We start from the raw sequence: 24,716 nt of genomic DNA, 5'->3' as shown, positions 1-24,716 counted from the left end.
TTTCAAAAATCACTAAGCATTAAACTTTGGGCTGAGTTAGCATCAAAAAAACTGAGGCCAGACCTTGACTGCACAAGAATCAGGAGAAGAGTCTCCTTCAGGAGAATTTCACTTGAGAGGCTATTTCCTTCCTCCACTATTTCCTAGCTGAATGGTCAGTGGAGGGGATGGAGTCGCTCTACAGAAGATACAATTATAGGTCCTGTCTTCCATCTTAATTAGATGGACATTAAATAAAGTCATTTAAGGCCCCAAAATTTCAATTAACTCTCAAACAGTTCATTCTTACTTGCTCCACCTTGCAACCAATGAGGTATTTGCAAGAATGCTGACTTGGTTCAGGAGAGCAGACTATGGCTATAAGCTTTAGTCTTTAGTGAGGCCTGTGCGGGGATCAATACCCATGACCCAGGCATAACCTTACCATAGTGATTAATAAGCTACTTTAAAAAGGGCAAAACTTCTTGGAGACTTCAGGACACACTGAGATAACTAACAACCAAGAATAAATGCACAGATAAATACAGAGAAGAAAGGCTCTTCAGTTGAAGAAGAAAGACAATTTACAAACAACATACACCATCCAAAAGCAAATCACCCAGGAGACAGCTCTTGTCAGGGCTCAGTTCTAGAATGTGGGACCCAGCATACGCAGCAGAAAAATGGCCATTACTCAGAGCCTGCCTGGGTTCTACATACCAAGGAAAAGGTTTCACCTTCCTGACATAGAACCAAGGAAAAAGACAGGGCAGACTAACAGAAATCTTGGAACCAGATCTGTGACTCTCCTCTAACCAAGCATACAGGATCTTAGAGAATGTATTTTCAGGCAGCTTCATCTTATTCCTCCTGCCATGATCATCTCTTCTCTCCCAATTTCTTCCTTGCTTATTTTAGGTCACCTCAACTATCTCTGGGAAACAGAGTAAAAGTGTGTGTATGTATATGTGCATGTTCCTCATACAGACCGACAGAGAAAAGACAGTGGCAACAGAGAGGACAAGTTGGTCCAGTAAGTCTGAGCTGTGTCCCTCAACAGAGCTGCAGAAGTAAAATGGCAATAGGTGAGGTGTCAGCCCTTCTTTGTCCTATGTTCTCATTTTTCCAAGCCCCTAGCATGCTCTGACACAGGCCTGCCTTCACTAGACATTCTTCTATGCTCTAGAACATGGCAAAATGTGGCCTGTTGACATTATTTCCTATCTGAATTAACCGTCACCTACAAATCCAGATTTCCAGCTTCTCTTGAAAATTCTACAAGCACCGAGCTCCCACACCCCTATGGCAACGACTGGGGGAGCTGAGACACGGTACTCACTTTGCTCGGGGCACTGTGTGCTCTTCAACTGGCCAGTCACCACCTAACCTGCTGCATTTTTCTACCTTCTCTCTCCTGACTCTGTTTCAGTTCTTTCCTCTCCCCAACATTAAAACTTACCTGCCCTGTGTCCCAAACTAGTGGGGCTAGACCTCTGCTTACTGACTAGTTTAGTTAATCCATTAAACTAGTTAAGGCTAAACTATTTAATGAGTAGGAAGAGGTTAAGTCCTTGGCTTAAGCCCTTGGAAGAGGAAGAAAGTTGCTAAGGAATAAGAATGAGAGACAATGAACTGCTTCCTGATGGTTGCTCTCCCAGACCTGCAGAGGCTGAGGACATACCCTATAGATTTCTTCAAGCAGCAGCCTGGCACAGTTCCTGCCGACGTCCTCTGGAAGCACCGCTGTTCCTTGACCCTGGGGGTTGGAGGCCAGTTCAGCACTGAGGAAGGTGCCATTGGTGGTCTCAGCAACCAGCGACAACCCAAAGCCTGGAGACCTGGGGATTCAAAGGCACAGACTCTGAGGAGGGTTAATGAAGTGGGGCTCACATTCATCAGCAAAAGGAAAGAGAAGACAAACATCTTTTTGATGGCATTCTGGTTACATCCAGCCTTATTAGAGTTCCTACTGGCTTACACTGGAAACATACAGGACTTAGTGAGGGCACACATGGCAGAACCAGAGAAGATGAAGTTTGCATTGCTCTTCCTTTTAGCCCTCTCTTCCCTCCCCTCCCACACTGTCAAAGATCCTAGGTTGACAGTTTGTAACAATCAACATATAGAGTTACAGTAACAAGGGCTACTAGATACTGTGCACCTACTTTCTGCCAGTTTCTGAGCTAGGGGCTTTGACGCCACCACCCTGCAGAGTAGGTATTACGGTGCCCATTTTACAAGTGAGGAATGGAGAAACTAAGCAACCTGTACCAAGTCCACACAGGTAGAAAGTGAGGGAGGTGTGTTTCAAATGCAGGTCTTGCAGCCCCCAGAGCCTACACAACTTCTCACCGCAGCCCTCCCTTGGCCCTCACACACAGCCAAACCAGAGGGTACAAGGGGCCTGGAGACCACCTGCTTACAGCTCTGCTTGAGAAATATCAGGCTTTTTTCCCATAATAAAAAATACCACATAAGCCAGAAATGGCCTAAATATGGGACAGCTTTATGTTTCTGTCCCCAAGGGATATCTCTAACTCAGAATTCAATTAATATAATCAATGAGCTGGCACGATGCTCCCTCGCATTGTGTTTCTACCACCAATGCCAGAACCTAACACCCTTCTTGTCCAGAACCACAGCTGATTCATCCACTCAGGGATCCAACAAACATCTGGAAGAAAGTTTCCACAGGCTAGGAACTGGGGACATCGTGGTAAACACAAGAGTTCTCAACCACACAGTTTAGTAACAACCAGCTTGACCACAAAAACTCAGCCCATAAATAATAAAAATCACCTTTCCACAAAATTTCCAGATTTGACACCTCAAATCTACTTTGCCAAGTAGTTCTTGAGTAAATGTGTCATCAAGAAAGGTGTGGCAGCCTTCCCAGCAGTACAGTTCACACGCAACTACAATACAGAACTGCCTCCTTTGACACAATTCAACACACGTTCATGAAGCATTTTCTATGCGTCCAGCACAAAACTAGTCAAGATATTTGTTTCAGAAAAACTATGTGTGAAATTAATGATGTCTCAAATGTACTATAGGAACTCACTATATGGATGAACTATATTGGTCAGTCCTTAATTTCTCAAAAAGAATTCAATTGTCTATGCAGCCAAGGGTTAATAACACCTGCTAAGGGAAGGGGGTGCAGTGAGAACAAAGATTCCAGGGCACTCTGAGTCATGCTTAACAATCTAACACTGTGCCACCAACCATCATCATGGGACATTTGAGCACAATCTTATATTGCCTTTGAGTCACTTGACAAGGAGAAGGGAGGGCGTATCCAGCTCAGCAGCAGAGACAGCGGCATTCAAAAATGAAGAGTAGAAAAAGGAGGGGAGGGAGAATCAGAAGATAGCTACTATCACTGCTTTAACCCACTTACATGCATTTCCCAAGAATGTCCGAATTTTTCCATCCATGTGAATTTTCTGAGGGATGTATACTTATTACATTAAACTTTATATTTAATCAAGATTGTTCCATTTAATATTACATTAACAAAGAACACAATAACATGTTAAGCTCTATGTACATTACTCCATTCCCCGCCCCCCCCCAATTTGGGGTGTGTATCATCAAGCCTATTTCAAGTTATGCTGACAAAGGAGATGCTCACCAAGTGACCTTATTGAAGCTGTGTGCTAGTACAGGTTGTAAATGATAGTCTTTAAAACTTTCCAATTGGTAAAGGACTGGATTTTTTTTTTAAGTATTTACTGTGAGAATCAAAATGGGACTACACTGGACAAATGTGCACACTGGTCAAAGTGCTTACACTGGCCACCAGGAATTGCTGGCCCACAAGGGTCCAGGTCATGGCCACAACACAAACTCTCACTCCTAGACTTCATTCAATAAGCCTAACTCACATGGATACTTCACCAAATTAGAAGAGGAAAATACCCACCCATGACTTTATAATTTCATACCAGACAAGGAAGATCATTGTTTGTCATCTGTAAGTTGAAATTTAGAAAACGAAACACACATGTAACATCACTGGTTTCACATGTAATTTTTCAAATGGAACTTGGAGTTGATGACCCATGAGTCTGCATCACACCCACATCATGATCCACGTGTGAGGTTCCTACTCACCATCAGCAAGCATGGGACCAGACCACCCACCAGGGTCAGCTGAGTCAACGGCATTACAAAAAGCTATGCTACCACTCGGGGCAGCATGGCCTTCAGGCCTGCTCTGCTTCATTCCTGGCCACCCTTTGGTAGAGCTAGAGGCCAGCAGAGGAGAGATTATCGAGATCAGGCCTTTCAGACAGCTGCTCCTACCTATCCTCCTCTCTCCCTCTGTAATCTCCTCTCCTCAGAGAAAAGCTGACACATAATTCCAGACCTTTGGCCAAGAAGAGAAGAGAAGGTAAGAATGGCATTAGCAGCTACCACTTCTGTACCACCTACTATGTGCCAGGCATTGCATTAGTGGTTTACATACATGATCTTTTAATCTTGACAGTAACCTAGGAATGCAGGCATTATCACTCCCACGGTATGAATGAGGAAAACACTGGTGATATTTGAGCAATACACCAAAGGTTTGGGACCATCACTGACCTTTCCAACTCACAGAGAAAGGGCCAGGTTTGCACACAAATTCTTTCCCAACTCTAACCTCTGACACCTCCACCTCTGTTGCTTTGGACTCTGAGCCACCACTGTATTTCTGAAATCACCTACACCTTTCCCTTGGACCTCGTGAAGGTCAGAGATCTCATAACGCACTCACCCCCTCCTTTATTCTCTCTTTCCTTCTTTTGCTGAAGTTAAAAGAAACCTCAGATGGAAGAGCTATAAAAAAGGATGAGCTGTGGCACTATTTAGGAAAAAATTGATTTCTTAACACTGAAAGTCAATCTCTGATGTTCTTATTTTTAGGAGACACAAGCTGAAAAGTTCAGATTCAAAGTGTAATGATACTGTCATTCACGTTGAAATGGTTCAGCTAAAAACAAACAAAGAAAATCCCCTCAACAAGAAAAGCAAATTGGGCAAACTATTCATTGTTAGCTACAGCTAGTGGGAATGAACAGGTGTTCACTGTACTATCCTTTCAACTTTTCTATATGTATAACATTTTCATTTTTAAAAAATTAGTTTTTAATTGCTTCCCTAACTTACTGGTTTCTAAATACACAACCAAAACCTAAAACAGATATTTTAATTACATAACTCATCATTAACTTTTTATTTTCTAAAGTGAGGTTTCCCGCAAAGGCTTTAACTAAACCAAATTCAAATATGCAATAACAACTCTCTTTGGCTCTAGGTCTGTTGTTCCCCTTGATGGAGAGAGAAGCCGACTGGCACTTAGATCAACAAAGGATTTTTTTCCCTAAACTGCTGTTTACTCAGGGTGGAAGAACTTGTTTACTTTAATTTTTTGTGGGAACAGAGTGCAGATGGGACTCCAAGCTTGAAGCACTGTTTATTATTAGCCGGGTTTTAATTCCCCTAGGCTAGGACTGGACCCCTCATCTCCCAACACTGGCCTCTGTGATGCTTTCCGTGTGACAGGCATTGCTGGTGACAAGAGCAATAAGTTAGAAGGAAATTAATCCTGAAATCATTCTTTCTCTGGCTGCCCAACCTCAGAGCTGGCAGCTTTAACTTTAATCAGAACCGCACACTATGAAACAAGCTAAAGTAGCTGCAGAATTAGGCTCCAGAATTGCACAGGCACTTACTTCCCAGAATTGACTCCTTTCATGTGGTCTGTATAAATATAGATATCGGGTATAAACTTGTTGAGGATGCTCCTTGCAGAATCTACAATCCGGTTCGCCATCTGAGGTGATACACGCACGGAGTACCTGCAACCTAGAGTTAAGGATGTCATTCTGCTTGGACTACAGAACAGAGAAAATTCAATTATAAAGCTAGCAAACATCTGTGGAACAAATAAACTAGGACTTCTAATTCCATTCTATTTTCCTACTGTATTTAAGCACTTAAAATTGAGTACTACAACTCAATTTTTTGTATTGTTATTATTTATTATTATTATATAATTTTTTATACTATTGTTATAAAAGGCTTAAATATCCATGGTGAAAAAATTCAAACAATATAGAGAGTTGGAAAGTATAAACTAAAAGCTCCTCAGCTCTGCTCCACACCTCCTCCCCACACTCCCTCCCCTAGACATGGTTCCACTCCATTTTGGAACAAGTGAAGGCAATGCTTCTCTGCACGGCATGAGCCAGCAAGAACCAAAGGCCAGAAGAGACACCACACTGGGCCAGTGGCATTCCTGCCCCTGGTCTGTTGACAGGGGAACCAGAAAAAGATTAGTGAAGAGCATGGTGGGCTGTGTATAAAGATCTAAACAGTTCTTTTTTTTAACTTACGAAGCCTATTTTCAATCAGTTAAGTATCAATTCTGTACTCCATTTGTGGATACAGGCTCCTCCCACCTACTATCTTACAGTCAAAATACTGATAATTAGTACTTTTACAACAGGGCACCCCCAGAAAAGAAAGAAGGAAGATATTAGCAATCCAAGTGAAAAGACTGGTGCTTGAGGAAGTGGAAACTATTACCTAAAATTAGACTTTGTTACAGAGACCGGCTCTCCCCACCCCCATGAATCAAATAAAACATAAATATGTACTGAGCACTTCCAGCGTGCAATGCATGGTCAAGAGCTGGCTGCATATGTGTGACAAGGGACTCAAGAAATGGAGAAGTAACAACATCTGGTCTCTTCACAACCACAACAAACCCCACCTGGCAAGTCCAACAGGGAAAAAAAGACGTGCGGTCCGTGCATTCCAGCCCAACCGTTCAGAAATTACCGTCCATAACACATTTAATTTTCATTTGAGCTGCAGAAACAAAATGCTCAGAGACTGTGCAAAGAACCTGACTGGCATCTAGCTCCTCTCTCTGATCCATCCAGAACACTCCACTAAAAGATCAATCTTCCACAAGCTAGTGATTCTCCCAGTAACTCCGGAGGCTCCCAGATCTTGCTGTCAGTCAGACTCTCCAGCCTTCTCAGTGTTCCTCCCCAACCGGGCACCAGCACCCCCTCCACCCACCCAAATTGTCCAAATTCTTCAACCTGATCTGCCTGCCTTTATTCTTCCAGCCCAGAGTTCCCTCTCTCTCCTGAAACCCTCCAGCCAGCACCCGACTATGGTCTGTACTTGAACTCACCGTGCATCTCCCTTCATATACACACATGTTGTCCTTGCTCTTCAGCGAGACCACAAACTCCATGAGGAGAGGGGCACTTCTTCTGTATCCCTCACAACTCTCTCATACACTACTTTTGTACTCAGAAATACTCGATCAATATTTGACTTGACTCAAAGGACAAACCTGAAATGAGGAAAGAGCAAAGAGGGATTTTTCAATACACACACAGAGCCAGTTACATCACCACCTCTTCTGTCCAGAACGTACTTTTGACCACAGGCAGCTTAGACAAACAGTCCCGTGTCTCATACCCTTTGGACCAGGTGGGTGCTGTCCTTCTGAGGCTGGAGGCTACCCACTCTCCCCAGGAGAGCACAGATGTCACTATCCTAACACATAATCCCACAGTATTCATGGATCCCAAAGTTCTTTCAGATACATTATCAACTTATTTTGTGCTCACGGTAACCCTGTGGCAAGGGCCGTGGATTCCTGGTTCCAGAGCTTATGCTGAGGACAACTAAGTCACAGAACTAAGATTCAAAACTAAATAGATTCGACTTCCCAGAGACAATCTCCTCTCTCCTACCCCTCCAGAGACGTGGAAACCAGGTGGGTAACAGTGCTATTTCAGGGCCAGTGGAAGCCTATACTAGAGTCAGGCAGTGAAGTGAAGAAGGGAAAGGAACTTTAAAGCCAGCTACATCCCAGAGTCACTATGGAGCCCTTCGGCTTGGCATGGAGGCCCTACCAAGGAACAGCTAAGAGTTCTAGAATCAGACTGTGTTCAAGTCCCAGCTCCAGAAAACTGCATCATTCTGGGTCTAATGTGCCATTCTCAGTGCCTCCACTTCCTAACCAGTAAGAGAAGGATAATCATAATACTCTCCTTGCAAGATTTGGAGGCTCAAATGAAACATCACGTGTAAAGCACTTAGCCTTGCCTGGTGTGTGATCAGAGGCTGGTGAATGTCAACTATTGCTTTTCTTACTATCAGTCCAAGATTCAAATGCCAAAGCAGAGAATTTTGTCCTTTTGGGAACCAGAGACCCCTTTGAGAATCTGATGAGAGCTGTGGACCCTCTCTGAAGAAACACATGAATGTACAATGTTGTAGACAATTTCAGGGGGTTGTGAACATCCTGAAGGCCATTTATGAATACCATATTAAGAACTCATATCCAAGAGAGACAAGTTCATAGCCATAGCCCATATGGAACTCCTACCCTTCACCCTCCGGGTGTTCTAGGTCAGAGAAAGCTAAGCAGGCAGTGAGTGTGAGTGAGTGAGTGAGTGAGTGTGTGTGTGTGTAGTAAGAAAGAGATTGATTCCCTAAGTACCTTCCCTACAGTGAGAGAAAGGAAACCAGATGGTCCCACAAATTTCAACTCATACCCCAGCCCCTTCTTCTGCCTCTACCCCAATTTCTTCATTTAACTCTTACGTACCAAATCATGAGCTACTGGGACAGCACCACAAAACTAAGACAGAGTGCTCCTTTCTCTCTCACCCACATCAGGCAGGGGGGAGAATGAGAGTGGGTGGCCTTAAACAGAAGGTAAGTGCACTGTCCAGTCACAGTGGCTGGCAGGAATCAACACCAGCTGCGTCCCAGGACCTGGCTAGTCAGTCAGAGAGGGAAAAGATGCACTTTAGGGGGTAGCTCAGTTAAAACCACAAACACACACAAGAGAGTGGGGCTAGTTCTCCTAACTCGAGCCCTCCTATGGGGAATACAACCTCCAAGCTCAGCCCAACAGTCAACCAGCCTTGCAAGTAAAAAACCCACAAAACCAGCTAAAGCTTTTTCCAAAGGCGGCTCTTTTTTCCCAGGCTCCAAAACTGGCCAAGAAGGTGATCTCAATTCAAACCCACATTCCTTTGAGGTGTTTGTGAAATGGGCAGCTCTGGAGACCAGTGGCTGGAATGTTTGGTTTGCAGGGATCTGAGCAAGGGCGCTGCGTCGACTTTCCTGGGGTGTTAAGAAGAGGGCTTTATAACTCAGAGATATATCCAGGGAGGGTTCAAGTGTCCCATCCCCAGCCTTAAAGAAGAGGAGGTGCTTAGGACCTCACCAGTTTCTTTCTGGCTCAGATTCTCTATAGGGAAGGCTTGATGAACACTAGAGAGGGCCAGGGATTACGAAGTTACACCCCAGGTGCCCAAGGCTTCTTTCAGCTTTTATGCAAAATCCTGTACAACCCTGGAGGCTTCCCGATTTCCCAGTATCTTCATCAAGGCTTCCTCACGAGGCTTTGCACACCCAGTAGAGACAGTACAGGTGGGACCCCAGTATAACGGCCTCCGTGCAATCCATGTTGTTACCACAGGCTTGTGTCAAAACAAATAGAGCACACACTGGAAATCACACTTACAGACTACACAGAAAGGATTCCAAGCAGAGTTTGATGCCACCATACAGCATTAAGGAAACAAAGCTCAACTGAGAAAAGACAAACTGAAACAGTCCTGAGAACGTGCAAGATTTCATGTACCAGGCCATCAACCATAGCATTTTTGGTAATGGTGAAAGACAGACGACAATCCAATGGCCATCAACAGGGTTTAATTTGGGGTTCTTTATATGGTGAAATACAAGGCACCTGTTAGTAAGGATGAGGTCAGGCTATATGTAACTGACATGGGTCAAGCAGAAAAGGCGTATTTGGTTAAAAAAGAAAAAGAAAACCCATCTACTCACATTGCTTTTCCAGTTCTCTATAACCTGTTTCTACCTCCTCAGAATTGGAGAATGTTAGAGTTGACCATCACCTTAGGAAGTCAATTTAACCATCCATCAACCTGGGGAGCTCCAAAGACAGGAACCATTTCTCCTCCACCTGCCCATTCTCTCCTCACATACATAGGGCTCAGCCATGAGGTGTGCCCCAGGATAGTCATGCAGAGAACAGACCATAATCCAGGGAACCTTTGTTATAAATTCCTCTGTTCATGATGATCACTACAAAGAACTTCAGGTGACACCTCAAGTTTGATCTTTCACCTCAACAATGGCTCCCTGTGCCCCACAGCTTTGGGGCCCACATCATTCCATGTTCCTCACCACTTACTGTTCAAGCTGATCAAGGCCTCTGAAAAGTTAGTCCACTCCACACTTCTCTTCCTCCAAGTAAGTGCCCCAAAACCTCCTGAGAAGTACAAAACTTGAGTTTAAGCACTTACCTCACCCCTCAGAAGAGACTTCCTGGTCTAACCTGCTTTGTCAAATACCTACAAGGAAAGCCATCACCCAACCCCATCTAGGACCTTGGCCTCCAACAACTGCCCTTACACAGATCTTGTTGGCACCACTTTTAATATCTGAACCCCCAAGACAGAATTCCGGAAACACAATTTCTTGTTCTTCTACACAGCACACACTAGACTCGATCTTTAAATCTCAGGTTTCCAATCCCTTGACCACATACTTTCTCCAAGCTAGCGAGCTCCTGCTACATTACTTAGTAAGGAGCGTGCTGGCCATCACTTCAATGACACCCTCACCAATATCCACTTCTAACCCATCCTCCTGCACTACTCACTGACCCTGTCAATTGCACCCATCCCTGAATGAAACTGACCCTTTGGCCTTCTCTACCACTCCCTCTAGGCTGCCAACTGCAGTTGCATGCAGCCATAAAGTCACAGCTGGTACTATGATAAAATTCCAGCTTCAACAGAGCCCTCATTGTTGTCCCACAGCCTTTTTCTTATCTTTAGTTACTATGCCTCCCTGTGACAGCACATCTTTAACATCCTTGTCACACTTCTTTATCATACCCCTGCCAATCCCCTTATCCTAGATCCCACACTAACTCAGCGAAAATTGAAAACTCCTCCCAACCCTCTCCAATCACCTCCAGAAGGCTTAATCTACAGCCGTCCTTACCATATGCGTCCATCTTCAACTCATCCCCTCCCAAGTACTAATAAAAATAATAGCAGCTCCAACTGACCAAATGCTTACTTATATACCAGTCCAGTGCCTCACATTACACATCTATTACTTCATTTAACCTTCATTACAGGTGTAGCAGGTATGATGTGCCCAATGATAAATGAGTCAACCAACGAGTGGGGCCCAAATCCTACTATCAGTGAATGGCAAAGTCAGAGTCAGAACCCACAGCTGTCTGACTCCCCACCTGTGCTTTAATCCCCTTGTTACTTTGCTTCATCAGTTTCTCTCTCTCATACTTAAATCACCTTTACCAAACCTACAAAAATACTCAAATCACTATCAACCTTTTTTTAAAAAGGGAGGATATCTTCTCAATTCTCTCTTTATCAAGTTAACACCTTATTTTTCTTTCCACTTCTCTTTCCTGTCAAGATTCTTTAAAGAGTGGCTTTCACACTTCACCATCAACCTCCCAGTCACTCCACAACCCAGAACTGGTTATCTGGCCTGTCTCCATCACTCTCCAGAAAGAGCTCCTCCCAGGGGCTTCAGTGGCAGTCTGCTGTGAGTTCCTCACCTTGTCCCACATCCTAATGCTGATTCCTCTCAGCTCTTTAAGGTATTGACCTGGGCTGCCAAGAAACTGTGTCATCTTTGTTCTCCTCTCGACTCGGACTTTCCCTAGTCTCCCTTCCTGGGATTACTTACTTTATTTTGCTTTCAAGTTTTAGTGGCCTCTCAGGGTTCCACCCTCCTCTCTTTGCAATCTACATAGTGGCTGACTCCAAATCATTCATCTCTAGCTCTCACATTGCCCCTAATTTACAGATCTACATTTCTAACTTCCTTCCTAGACTTATCTCCCGTAACGATCTTGAAGAACCCTTAAATCCAACATGAATAAAACTGAACTTCACCACCTCCCACGCCACCACATCCCACCCCATTTATAGCTACCATCAGAACAAAATCTCTCTACCCAGGTGCATAAGTGAGAAACATCAAAATCATCCTCACATTCCCTATTCCTCTATCACAGACCCAGGTGATCACTGCATCCTATCCATCGTGCCTCTAGAGGACCTCTATAAACTAGCAGCTCTCACCTGTCCTCCAGCCATTACCCTCTCTGTCTCTCTTGAGGGCACAATAATTCCTTGTTATCTTTGCCTCTAAGTGGTGACAAGATTTTTTTTAACTTATACCTTCCAAAATTTCCACAATGAGCCAAAAGCAGCCGAAAGTTCTTTCAGTACTACCAGAGTTGTCCTCTTAATACGCAAATTCACTCTCCAGAAGAAAACTGCTAACTTTGGAATGAAGAACAACTCCTTAGCATAACCTTCAATCTTTACTAGCTCCTGCCCCTCTTTCATGTCCCATCTTCTTCTGCCAAATACCACTGACCAAACTGCATTTGGGCCAACCACATGGCTTGTGGCTCCCCAGAACCAGTGTGCACTGCTAACTCTACACAGACCCACTTTTCTCTTGAAGCACTTCTTCTTTGCTGGACTTCAAAAGCCTCCATCCTTCAAGGTTCAGTCTATGTCCTTTCCATAGGAGAAAGCAGAGGTTAAAAGCAAGGGCTGCCCTTTGTGGGAACACTTTCACCCTCAGAGTTGCCTCCCAGGCCACAGAAACTCTCCACACCGAGGTGGCTAAGCAAGGAAGGGGGCCCTCACCAAGCCAAGCAACCCAGGCGGGCAGCCAGTGAGTGCACAGCAGCAGAACGGGCAAGAAAGAAGGCACCCCCTCCTCCCCAGAGCATCAGCTCAGCCAGTCGGCCAGGGTAGCGGATCCCCACCAGAGCACCTGCGCCTACATGTGTAAAGTAGTGGCAGCCAGACTCAAAGAGCCCTATCGGCACAGCTTCCACTAGACAGGCACAACCACCAGGACAGAGGGCTCAGAAAACACAGCTCCTGCCCCCTCCAGGGTGGCAGGTGGAATCTGCAACCAAATACTACCACCATGTGACAGCAAAACTCCACCCCATCAAATAGCATGAAGAAATATATTAACATTCCAGACCAGAAAAAAATGACAAGAGTCCAGACACGAATCCTGAAGTCACAGAAATTTACAATCTAAATGACAAAAAATTCAAAATAGTTACCATAAAGAAACTTAATGAGTTACAAGAAGACTCAGAAAGAGAGTTAATATATCAGGAATAAAATTAATGAACAGAGGGAATTCTTCACAAAAGAGATTGAAACTATAAGAGAAAAAAAAAACCAACCAGAAATGTTGGAGATGAAGAACACAATGAATTAGATTAAAAAAAAATGTGGACTCCTTAAAAAATAAAGCTGATATTATGGAGTAAAGAATAAGTATTTCAGAGGACAGAAATATAGAAACTCTTCAGGTGGAGGAAGAGAGAAAAGACTAAAAAGAAATGAAGAAATTCTCCAAGAAATATGACTCAATTAGGAAATGCAATATAAGGATTATAGATATTCCAGAGAGAGAGTGGAGGGAGGAATGAGCAGAGAGCTTGTTCAAAGAAATAACAGCTGAGAATGTCCAAAACCTGGGGAAGGAGCTGGAATTACATGTAAATGAAGCCAATACAACTCCTAATTTCATCAACATAAAAAGGCCTTCTCCAAGGCACATATTAGTAAGACTGGCAAAAGTCGATGACAAAGATAAAATATTAAGGGCAGGAAGACACAAGAAAATAATCTACAATGGGAGACCCCTATCAGGCTTTCAGTGGATTTCTCAGGAGAAACCTTACAGGCAAGGAGAGATTGGAATGATATATTCAAAGTACTGAAAGACAAAAATGTTCAGCCAAGAAACTTTCAGACAAGATAGAGAAATAAAAACTTTCCCAGATAAGCAAAACCTCAGGGAGTTTATCGCCACAAGATGCCACCTACAAGAAAAGCTCAAGAAGGCCCTCAAACCTGAAAATAAAAAGAAAGGGATTACATGGGGCTGGCCCCGTGGCCGAGTGGTTAAGTTTGCGTGCTCTGCTGCAGGCAGCCCAGTGTTTCATTGGTTCAAATCCTGGGCGCAGACATGGCACTGCTCATCAGACCACGCTGAGGCAGCGTCCCACATGCCACAACTAGAATGACCCACAACGAAGAATATACAACTATGTACCAGGGGGCTTTGGGGAGAAAAAGGAAAAAAAATAAAATCTTAAAAAAAAAAAGAAAGGGATTACAAAGCCTTGAGCAAGGAGATACACAGACAGACAAAATCAGAAAATTGCAGCTCTTTAATGAAACAGATTAGCAAACAATTATAACATTAAAGATAGAGGGAACGAAAGCATCAAAAATAACCATAATCACTTCATTTTAATCACAAACTCACAACACAAAACTGAGTAAGTTGTGACAATAATAACTTACGCCAGCAAGAGGAAAAGGATGCAACCTGGTTGGACTAAGGAGATAAGAAGGTATCAAAAAATGGACTATCTCATCTACGAGATATTTTCTACAAACCTCATAGTAATAACTGAACAAAAATTCTGAACAGACACACAAACAATAAATAAAGAGAAAAATGGGAAAACCATCATAAAGAATCACCAAACTGAACGGGTTGTCAGAAACATATGCAACGAGAAACAAGGTAAATACAGAACAATTGGAAAACAAGTGATAAAATCACAGTGTTAAGCCCACATATATCAATAATCAATCTGAATGTAAATGGATTGAATTCTCCAATCAAAAGACACAGAGTGGCTGGATGGATTGAAAAACAAGATCCAACAATATGCTGCCTCCAGGACAAACATCTCGCCTCTAAACAGAAACACAGGCTCAGAGTGAAGGGATGGAAGATGATTCTCCAAGCAAATGGCAAACAAAAGAAAGTAGGTGTTGCCATACTTATAACACACAAAGTAGTCTTCAAGATAAAAAACACAATGAGAGACAAAGAGGAGCAGTATATAATGATAAATGGGCCATTCCACCAACAGGACATAACACTTATGAATATAAGTGTACTTAACACAGGAGCACCAAAGTACATAAAGCAACTATTAACACACCTAAAAGGAGAAATTAACAGCAACACAATAACAGCAACACTCTACTTACATGAATGGATAGATCATCTAGACAGAAAGTCAACAAGGAAATAGCGGACTTAAAAGAAAAATTAGACCAGATAGACTTAATAGATATATATATAGAATACCCTATCCAAAAACAGAAGAATACACATTCTTCTCAAGTGAACGTGGAACATTCTCAAAGATAGACTGCATATAGGGAAATAAGGCAAGTCTCAATAAATGTAAGAAATTGAAATCATATCAAGCATCTTTTCTGACCATAATGCTATGAAACTAGAAATCAACTGCAAGAAAAAAGCTGGGAAAGTAACACATATGTGGAGCCTAAAGAACATGCTACTCAACAACCCATGGATCAATGAAGAAATTAAAGGAGAAATCAAAAAAATATCTGGAGACAAACAAAAATGAAAATACATCATACGAACTCATATGTGACGCAGCAAAAGCAGTCCTAAGAGGGAAGTTTATAGTAATACAGGCCCACCTCAACAAACAAGAAAAACTGCAAATAAGTAATCAGAAACTACACCTACAGAACTAGAAAAAGAAGAGGAAACAAAGCCCAAAGTCAGCAGAAGGAAGGAAATAATAAAAATTTGAGCAGAAATAAATGAAATTGAAACCAAAAAACAGTAGAAAGGATCAATGAAACTAAGAGCTAGTTCTTTGACAAGATAAACAAAATTGACAAACCCTTAGCCAGATTCACTAAGAAAATAAGAGAGAAGACTCAAATAAATAAAATTAGAAAGGAAACAGGAGAAATTACAATGGAAACCACAGAAATACAAGGGATTATAAGAGAATACTATGAAAAACTATATGCCAACAAATTGGACAATCTAGAAGACATGGATAAATTCTTAGAGGCACAGAACCTCCCAAAACTGAACCAAGAAGAAATAGAGAATCTGAATAGACCATTCACAAGTAAAGAGATTGAAACAGTCATCAAAAACATCCCCAAAAATAAAAGTCCAGGACCAGATGGCTTCTCTGGAGAATTCTACCAAACAGTGAAAGGAGACTTAATACCTATCCTTCTCAAACTATTCCAAAAAACTGAGGAAGACAGAACACTCCCTAACTTATTCTACGAGGCCAATATCACGTTGATCCCAAAGCCAAACAAGGACAACACAAAGAAGGAAAATTACAGGTCAATGTCACTGATGAACATAGATGCAAAAGTCCTCAACAAAAGACTGGCAAACTGAATACAGCAATACATTAAAAAGATCATATACCATGATCAAGTGAAATTTATACCAGGGATTCAGGTATAGTTCAACATCCGCAAATCAATCAATGTGATATACCACATTAGCAAAATGAGGAATGAAAATCACATGATCATCTCAATAGATGCAGAGAAAGCATTTGACAGGATCCAACATACATTTATCAATGAAACTATGAAATGAAACTTTTATTTATGATAAAACTTTTATTTATGATAAAAACTCTGAATAAAATTGGTATTAAAGGGAAGTGCCTCAACATAATAAAGCCAACATCATACTCAATGGTGAAAAAAACGAAAGCCATCCCCCTGAGAACAGGAACAAGACAAGGGTGCCCACTCTCACCACTCTTATTCAACATAGTACTGGAGGTTTTGGCCAGAGCAATTAGGCAAGGAAAAGGAATAAAAGGAGTCCAAATAGGCAATGAAGAAGTGAAACTCTCACTGTTTGCAGACAATATGATTTTATATATAGAAAACTCTAAAGAATCCATCAGAAAACTATTAGAAATAATCAACAACTACAGTAAAGTTGCAGGGTACAAAATCAACTTACAAAAATCAGTTGCATTTCTATACTCTAATAACAAACTAACAGAAAGAGAACTCAAGAACACAATCCCAGGGCCTGCCCCGTGGCCGAGTGGCTCAGTTCGCACACTCTGCTTCAGCAGCCCAGGGTTTCACTGGTTCGTATGCTGGGCACAGACATGGCACCGCTCGTCAGGCCATGCTGAGGTGACATCCCACACAGCAGAATCAGAAAGACCTACAAGTATAATACACAACTAGAATAGACAACTATGTACTGGGGGGCTTTGGGGAGAAGAAGAAGAAAGAAAAAAAAAAAGACTGGCAACAGATCTTAGCTCAGGTGCCAATCTTAAAAAGAAAAAAGAAAAACAGAATACAGTCCCATTTACAATCCCAACAAAAAGAATAAAATATCTAGGAATAAATTTAACCAAGGAGGTGAAAGACCTATACACAGAAAACTATAAGACACTGAAAGAAATTGAAGATGACATACAGAAATGGAAAGATATTCCAAGCACATGGATTGGAAGAATAAATATAGTTAAAATGTCCATACTACCTGAAGCAATCTAAAGATTCAATGGAAACAGAACAAAGAATCCTAAAATTCACATGGGGCAACAAAAGACCCTGAATAGCTAAAGCAATCTAAAAAGCAACTGAAGCAAAGAAAAAAGAACAAAGCTGGAGGCTTCACAATCTCTGACTTCAAAATATACTACAAAGCCATAGTAATCAAAACAGCATGATACTGGTACAAAAACAGGCACACAGATCAATGGAACAGAATTGAAAGCCCAGAAATAAAACCACACATCTACAGACAGCCAATCTTCAACAAAGGAGCTAAGAACATACAATGGAGAAAGGAAAGTCTCTTCAATAAATGGTGTGGGGAAAACTGGATAGCCACACACAAAAGAATGAAAGTAGACCGCTACCTTTCACCATACACAAAAATTAACTCCAGGGGCTGGCCCCGTGGCCAAGTGGTTAAGTTCATTCGCTCTGCTTCAGCGGCCCAGGGTTTCACTGGTTCGGATCCTGGGCATGGACCTAGCACTGCTCATCAAGCCATGCTGAGGCAGCATCCCACATAGCACAACTAGAAGGACCCATAACTAAAAATACACAACTATGTACCGGGGCTTTCAGGAGAAATAGGAAAAGTAAAATCTTGAGAAAAAAAAAATTTAACTCCAAATGGATCAAAGACTTGAAGGGTAAGATCTGAAACCATAAAACTCCTAGAAGAAAATACAGGCAGTACACTCTTTGATATTGGTCTTAAGAGAATCTTTTCGAATACCATGTCTACTCAGACAAGGAAAACAAAAGAAAAAATAAACAAGTGGGACTTCATCAGACTAAAGAATTTCTGCAAGGCAAAGGAAACTGGGAACAAAATGAAAAGACGATCCACCAACTGGGAGAAAATATTTTAAATCGTATATCTGACAAGGGCTTAATGTTCAAAATTTATAGAGAACTCACACAACTGAACAACAAAAAACCAAACTGGGGCTGCCCTGTAGCTGAGTGGTTATGTTCGTGCACTCTGCTTTGGGGGCCCAGGGTTTCGCCAGTTCAGATCCTGGGCACAGACATGGCACCACTAATCAAGCCATGCTGAGGCGGCATCCCACATAGCAGAACCAGAGGGACCTATAACTATGTACTGGGGGGCTTTGAGGAGAAGAAGAAGAAGAAAAGACGAAAGAAGATTGACAATAGATGTTAGCTCAGGCACTAATCTTTGGGGAAAAAACAATCAAAAAGTATGCAGAGGATATGAACAGACATTTTTCCAAGGAAGATATACACATGGCCAATAGACACATGAAAAGATATTCAACACTAACCATTAGGGAAATGAAAATCAAAACTACACTAAGATATCACCTTACACCGTTAAAATAGCTGTAACCTCCAAGACAAAAATAACAACTGTTGGAGAGGATAAGGAGAAAAGGGAACCCACCTACACTGCTAGTGGGAATGCAAATTGATGCAGCCACTATGGAAAACAGTATGGAGATTTCTCAAAAAAATTAAAATAGAAATACCATATGACCCAGCTATCCTGCTACTGGGTATTTACCCAAAGAACTTGAAACAACAATTCAACAAGACTTATGTACTCCCATGTTCACTGCAGCATTATTCACTATAGCCAAGAAGTGGAAGCAACCCAGGTGCCCACTGACTGATGATTGGATAAACAAGATGTGGCATATATATATACAATTGAATTCTGCTCAGCCATTAAAAAAAGACAAAATTGTTCCATTTGCAACAACATGGATGGAGCTTGAGGGTATGATGCTAAGTGAAATAAGCCAGACACAGAAAGACAAACACCAATGATTTCATTCCTGTGTGGAAGATAAACAAACACATGGGCAAAGAGAAGGTTAGTGGTTACCAGAGGGGAAGGGGTTTGGCGGGTGGGTATAGGGGGTAAAGAGATACATATATATGCTGACTGACAAATAATAATGTACAACTGAAATGTCACAATATAATAAACTATTATGACCTCAATAAAATAATAATTATAAAAAAGTATGGGCCGCAGAGTAGGACACATGGGGTTCAAATCCCAGCTATGTTATTTTATAAGCAGTGTAACTTGGAGCAAATTCCTCAAGTTTCTGAAGCCTCAGTTTCTCCATCTGCAAAATAGGGTGTAACGTAACTCAGTCACTTTGAGGCTTAAAAATAAAGCCTATAAAATATAAATGGGTTAAACTCCTCCAAAAGACATAGAGTGGATGCATGGATAAAACAATAATATTCAACTATTTGCTGTCTGCAAGAGACTCACTTTAGATTTGAGGACATATATAGGCTGAAAATGAAAGGATGGAGAAAGATATTCCGTGTAAATGGTAACCAAAAGAGAGCAGGAGTGACTATAGTTATATCAGACAAAACAGACTTTAAATCAAAAATGGCTTTAAAATCACTTTAAAGAGACAAAAAAGACTTTAAAGAGACAAAGACATCATTATATAGTGGTAAAAGACTCAATTCAACAGGAAGATATAACAATTATAAACATATATGCACTCAATATCAGAGCACCTAAATCTGTAGAGAAAACACTGATAGATCTGAAGGGAGAAAGAGATGGCAACACAATAATAGTAGGACACTTCAACACCCCACTTTAAATAATAAACAGAACACCCAGAAAAAATCATAAGTAAACAGCAGACTTGAACAACACTACAGACCAAATGGACCTAACTGACATATACAGAATTCTACCCAATAGCAGCAGAATACATATTCTTCTCAAATGCATACAGAACATTCTCCAGGATCACATGCTAGGTCACAAAATAAATCTTAACAAGTTTAAGACTGAAATCACCTCAAGTATCTTTTCCAACCACAATGGAATGAAACTAGATATCAATAAAAGCAAAAAAAAAGTTCATGTATTGCGGACCTATGCACCACTTGAGTCAAGCCATGCTGTGGCAGGCGTCCCACACATAAAGTAGAGAAAGATGGGCATGGATGTAGCTCAGGGCCAGTCTTCCTCCACAAAAAGAGGATGATTGGCAGCAGATGTTAGCTCAGGGCTAGTCTTCTTCAAAAGACAAGACATACAGACCAATGGAACAGACTCTATGTATATCTGGTCAACTGATCTTTGACAAGTGTGCCAAGAATACACAAAGGAGAAAGGATAGTCTCTTCAATAAATGGTAAAATTGGATACAACTAGGAAAACTGGATAGCTACACACAAAAGAATGAAATTATATTTTTATCTTACACTATATACAAAAATCAACTTGGGGGCTGGCCCAGTGGTGCAGTGGTTGAGTTCACATGTTCTGCTTTGGCGGCCCAGAGTTCGCCAGTTCCAATCCTGGGTGTGGACTTATGCACTGCTTATCAAGCCATGCTGTGGCAGGCGTCCCACATATAAAGTAGAGGAAGATGGGCAAGGATGTTAGCTCAGGGCCAGTCTTCCTCCGCAAAAAAAAAAAAGAGAGAAGAGGATTGGTGGCAGATGTTAGCTCAGGCCTAATCTTCCTCAAAAAAAAAAGAAAAAAACACACTAAAAAATCAACTCAAAATGGATTAAAGACAAAAATTTGAAACCACAAAACTCCTAGAAGAAAACATAAGGGAGGGGGGGGCGGAGCAAAATGGCGGGGTGAGCTGACCCGGGATTCTCTCCCCTCCAAAATACAACAAAAGATTGGAAGAACTGAATTTCAGAGAATAAACATAATGCCAGCTCGTTAGAGACCTACAATACCAAGAAGGCGGAGATCATAAACCTAGCTTTACACCTTCGGAGGCGCTGGAACGGTAGGAGAGAACATCTACTCCCTCCACTAGAGTCTGCGATCGCTGCGGCGCGGGTCGGGAAGGAGCAGGAGAGGGGCCACGTGACCGGGGGATCATCCAGGACTCCTGCCGCTGGTTCAGTGGAGACCCGCTGACGGGGGGAAAGCTTCCGTCCGCGGGGACCCTATAAATCAAGGGCCTTGGGAGACCAGAGAACAGAACTGATCTGAACCCAGACCAGCGCGTGTGAGTAACAGCCCCTCCCCCCCAGCAAAGCCAGTGGGCGCAGCCATCTTGCCCCAAGGCGGAGAGCTAACACGCGGCTCTCGACCCCATCTAGTGGCGACAGGCTGTAACTGCAACTGAATTCTACCACCATGAGAAAAAACCGCTCCTCTACCATCCAGCAATTTATAAAAGCCCCAGACCAGAAGGAAAACAATAAAAACACAGAATTAAGTCCTGAGGACTTGGAATTAGGTAAACTAAGTGATAATGAATTCAGAGCAGCTATAATCAAAAAACTCAATGAGGTAGAGAGAAAGATAGAGAAACAAGCCGAGTTCTGGAGTTACTTCACAAAAGAGACTGAAATCATAAAGAAGAATCAAACAGAATTACTTGAGATGAAAAACACAATGGACCAGATAAAACAGAATACGGATTCCCTGAATGGCCGTGTAGACAACCTAGAGGAGCAAATCAGCATAATCGAGGACAGACAGGCTGAATGGCGCCAGACAGAGGAAGAAAGAGAACTAAGAATTAAAAAAAATGAGGAAAATCTCCAAGAGATAATGGATTCAATGAGGAGTAAGAACATAAGGATCATAGGAATTCCCGAGAATATGGAAAAGGAAAATGGAGCAGAAAGTGTGCTTAACAAAATTATTGAAGAGAACTTCCCAAATCTAGGGATCAACGGAGAAATGTGTGTAGAGGAGGGTTTTAGATCTCTTAGATTTGTCAATGTAAAAAGACCCACCGCAAGGCACATAATAGTAAAGTTGGCACATAGGAATGATAAGGACAGAATACTCAGGGAAGTAAGAAAAAAAAAGAGAATAACCTATAAAGGAGCCCCTATCAGACTGTCAGCGGATTTCTCTACAGAAACCCTACAAGCTAGGAGAGAATGGAGTGATATATTCAAAGCTTTAAAGGATAAAGACCTTCAGCCAAGAATACTCTATCCAGCAAGAATTTCCTTCAGATATGAGGGAGAAATTAAATCTTTTCCAGACAAACAAAAGTTAAGGGAATTTGTAACTTAAAGCCCTCCATTACAAGAAATCCTCAAGAAGGCTCTCATACTTGAAAAAAGAAAAAAGGGAGAAAGGGGACACAATCCACAGACTAGGGAGACCAATGGATAGAACCAGAACAGGATAGCAAATATTCAACTATAGCATTAGGGTAAAAATAAGGAAACTACCAAAACAAGGACGATCTTAGCACTCTAACTACAAATTAATAAGACGAGTTGGAATAAAAAATGAAAATAATTATTTAGGAGGGGAAGAGCAAAGGGTCTAAATCAGTAGTGGTCGAGTAAGTAAGAGACCACCAGAGAATAGACTATATTATACACAAGATTCTAAATACAAACTTCAAGGTAGACACTAAAATAAAGTACAGAACAGAGTCACAAATCATAGATAAGGAAAAATCTAAGAAACCCAGCATAAGAAATTGCAGTATTAAATGGGTAGTCTAAAGCACACAGGAAAAGAAACACAGGAAAACAAGATAATGAGCGACAGATTGACAGCATTAAGTCCACATGCATCAATAATCACTCTCAATGTGAACGGATTGAACTCTCCAATAAAAAGACACAGAGTGGCAAAATGGATTAAAGAACAAGATCCAACAGTTTGTTGCCTCCAAGAAACACACCTCAGCCGCAAGGACAAACATAGACTCAGGGTGAAGGGGTGGAGGACAATACTTCAAGCAAATAGCAAGGAAAAAAAGGCAGGTGTTGCAATTCTCCGATCAGACCAAGTGGATTTCAAAATAAGGCAGGTAAAGAGAGACACAGAGGGACAATATATAATGATCAAAGGGACACTTCATCAAGAAGAACTAACGCTTATAAATATCTATGCACCCAACACAGGAGCACCAAGATTCATAAAGCAACTATTAACAGACCTAAAGGAAGATGTTAAAAACAACACAATAATAGTAGGGGACCTCAACACCCCACTCATATCAATGGACAGATCATCCAGACAGAAAATCAACAAGGAAATAGTGGAGCTGAATGAAAAACTAAAACAATTGGACTTAATAGACACATATAGAACACTCCATCCTGAAGGAGCTGAATACACATTCTTCTCAAGTGCACATGGAACATTCTCTAGGATAGACCATATGTTGGGAAACAAGGCAAGCCTCTACAAATTTAAAAAAATTGAAATAATAACAAGCATCTTCTCAGATCATAGTGCTATAAGGCTAGAAATTAATTACAAGAAAAAAGCTGAGAAAGGCACAAAGATGTGGAGACTAAACAACACACTACTGAACAAGCAATGGATCATTGAAGAAATTAAAGAATAAATAAAAAAATACCTGGAAACAAATGAAAATGATAGCATGCCATACCAAATCATATGGGATACAGCAAAAGCTGTATTAAGAGGAAAATTCATCGCAATACAGGCACATCTTAACAAACAAGAAAAATCCCAAATAAGCAACCTTAAAGCACACCTAACTGAACTAGAGAAAAAAGAACAAATGAAGCCCAAAGTCAGCAGAAGGAGAGAAATAATAAAAATCAGAGCAGAAATAAATACTATTGAAATGAAAAAGGCAGTAGAAAGGATCAATGAGACAAAGAGCTGGTTTTTTTGAGAAGATAAATAAAATTGACAAACCACTAGCCAGACTTACAAAGAAAAAAAGGGAGAAAGCTCAAATAAACAAAATCAGAAATGAGCGAGGAGAAATAACAACAGACTCTGCAGAAATACAACAGATTATAAGAGAATACTACAAAAAACTATATGCCAACAGAATGGATAACCTAGAGGAAATGGATAAATTCTTGGACTCCTACAATCTCCCAAAGCTCACTCAAGAAGAAGCAGACAATTTGAACAGACCAATCACAAGGAAAGAGATTGAAACAGCAATCAAAAACATCCCAAAGAATAAAACCCCAGGACCAGATGGCTTTCCTGGGGAATTCTACCAAACTTTCAGAGAGGATTTAATACCTATCCTTTTCAAGCTATTCCAAAAAGTTAGGGAAGATGGAACACTTCCTAACACATTCTATGAGGCCAACATCACGCTGATACCAAAACCTGACAAGGACACCACGAAAAAAGAGAACTACAGGCCAATATCACTGATGAACATAGATGCAAAGATTCTAAACAAAATTTTGGCAACCAGAATTCAGCAATTCATCAAAAGAATCATACATCAGGATCAGGTGGGATTCATACCAGGGACACAGGGATGGTTCAACACCCGCAAA

General features: G+C 41.5%; 1 protein-coding gene across 4 annotated transcripts in view; it reads right to left on the bottom strand.

Moving 5' to 3' along the window:
- Positions 1-24,716, bottom strand: part of RCL1 (RNA terminal phosphate cyclase like 1) — a 69,701-nt gene that overhangs the window by 14,164 nt on the left and 30,821 nt on the right. For 3 of the 4 annotated variants that reach the window (XR_011531453.1, XR_011531455.1, XM_070589988.1), the window contains exons 6-7: positions 5,703-5,828; positions 1,661-1,817 (exon numbers count right to left, since the gene is read on the bottom strand). Coding sequence is in view for 2 of the 4 variants with exons in the window: in XM_070589988.1 (XP_070446089.1) it covers positions 1,661-1,817; positions 5,703-5,828 (283 nt within the window). In the remaining 2 variants the exon portion in view is untranslated. Of the gene's footprint in view, positions 1-1,660; positions 1,818-5,702; positions 5,865-7,177; positions 7,317-24,716 lie in introns of those variants that run through there. The other variant, XM_008525248.2, reaches the window with a different exon arrangement.

The sequence above is a fragment of the Equus przewalskii genome, chromosome 22 (genome assembly GCF_037783145.1).
Source record: "Equus przewalskii isolate Varuska chromosome 22, EquPr2, whole genome shotgun sequence".
Classification (NCBI taxonomy): domain Eukaryota; kingdom Metazoa; phylum Chordata; class Mammalia; order Perissodactyla; family Equidae; genus Equus; species Equus przewalskii.
Note: the sequence above shows the minus strand (reverse complement) of the source record. Positions and strands in the feature narration are given on the sequence as shown.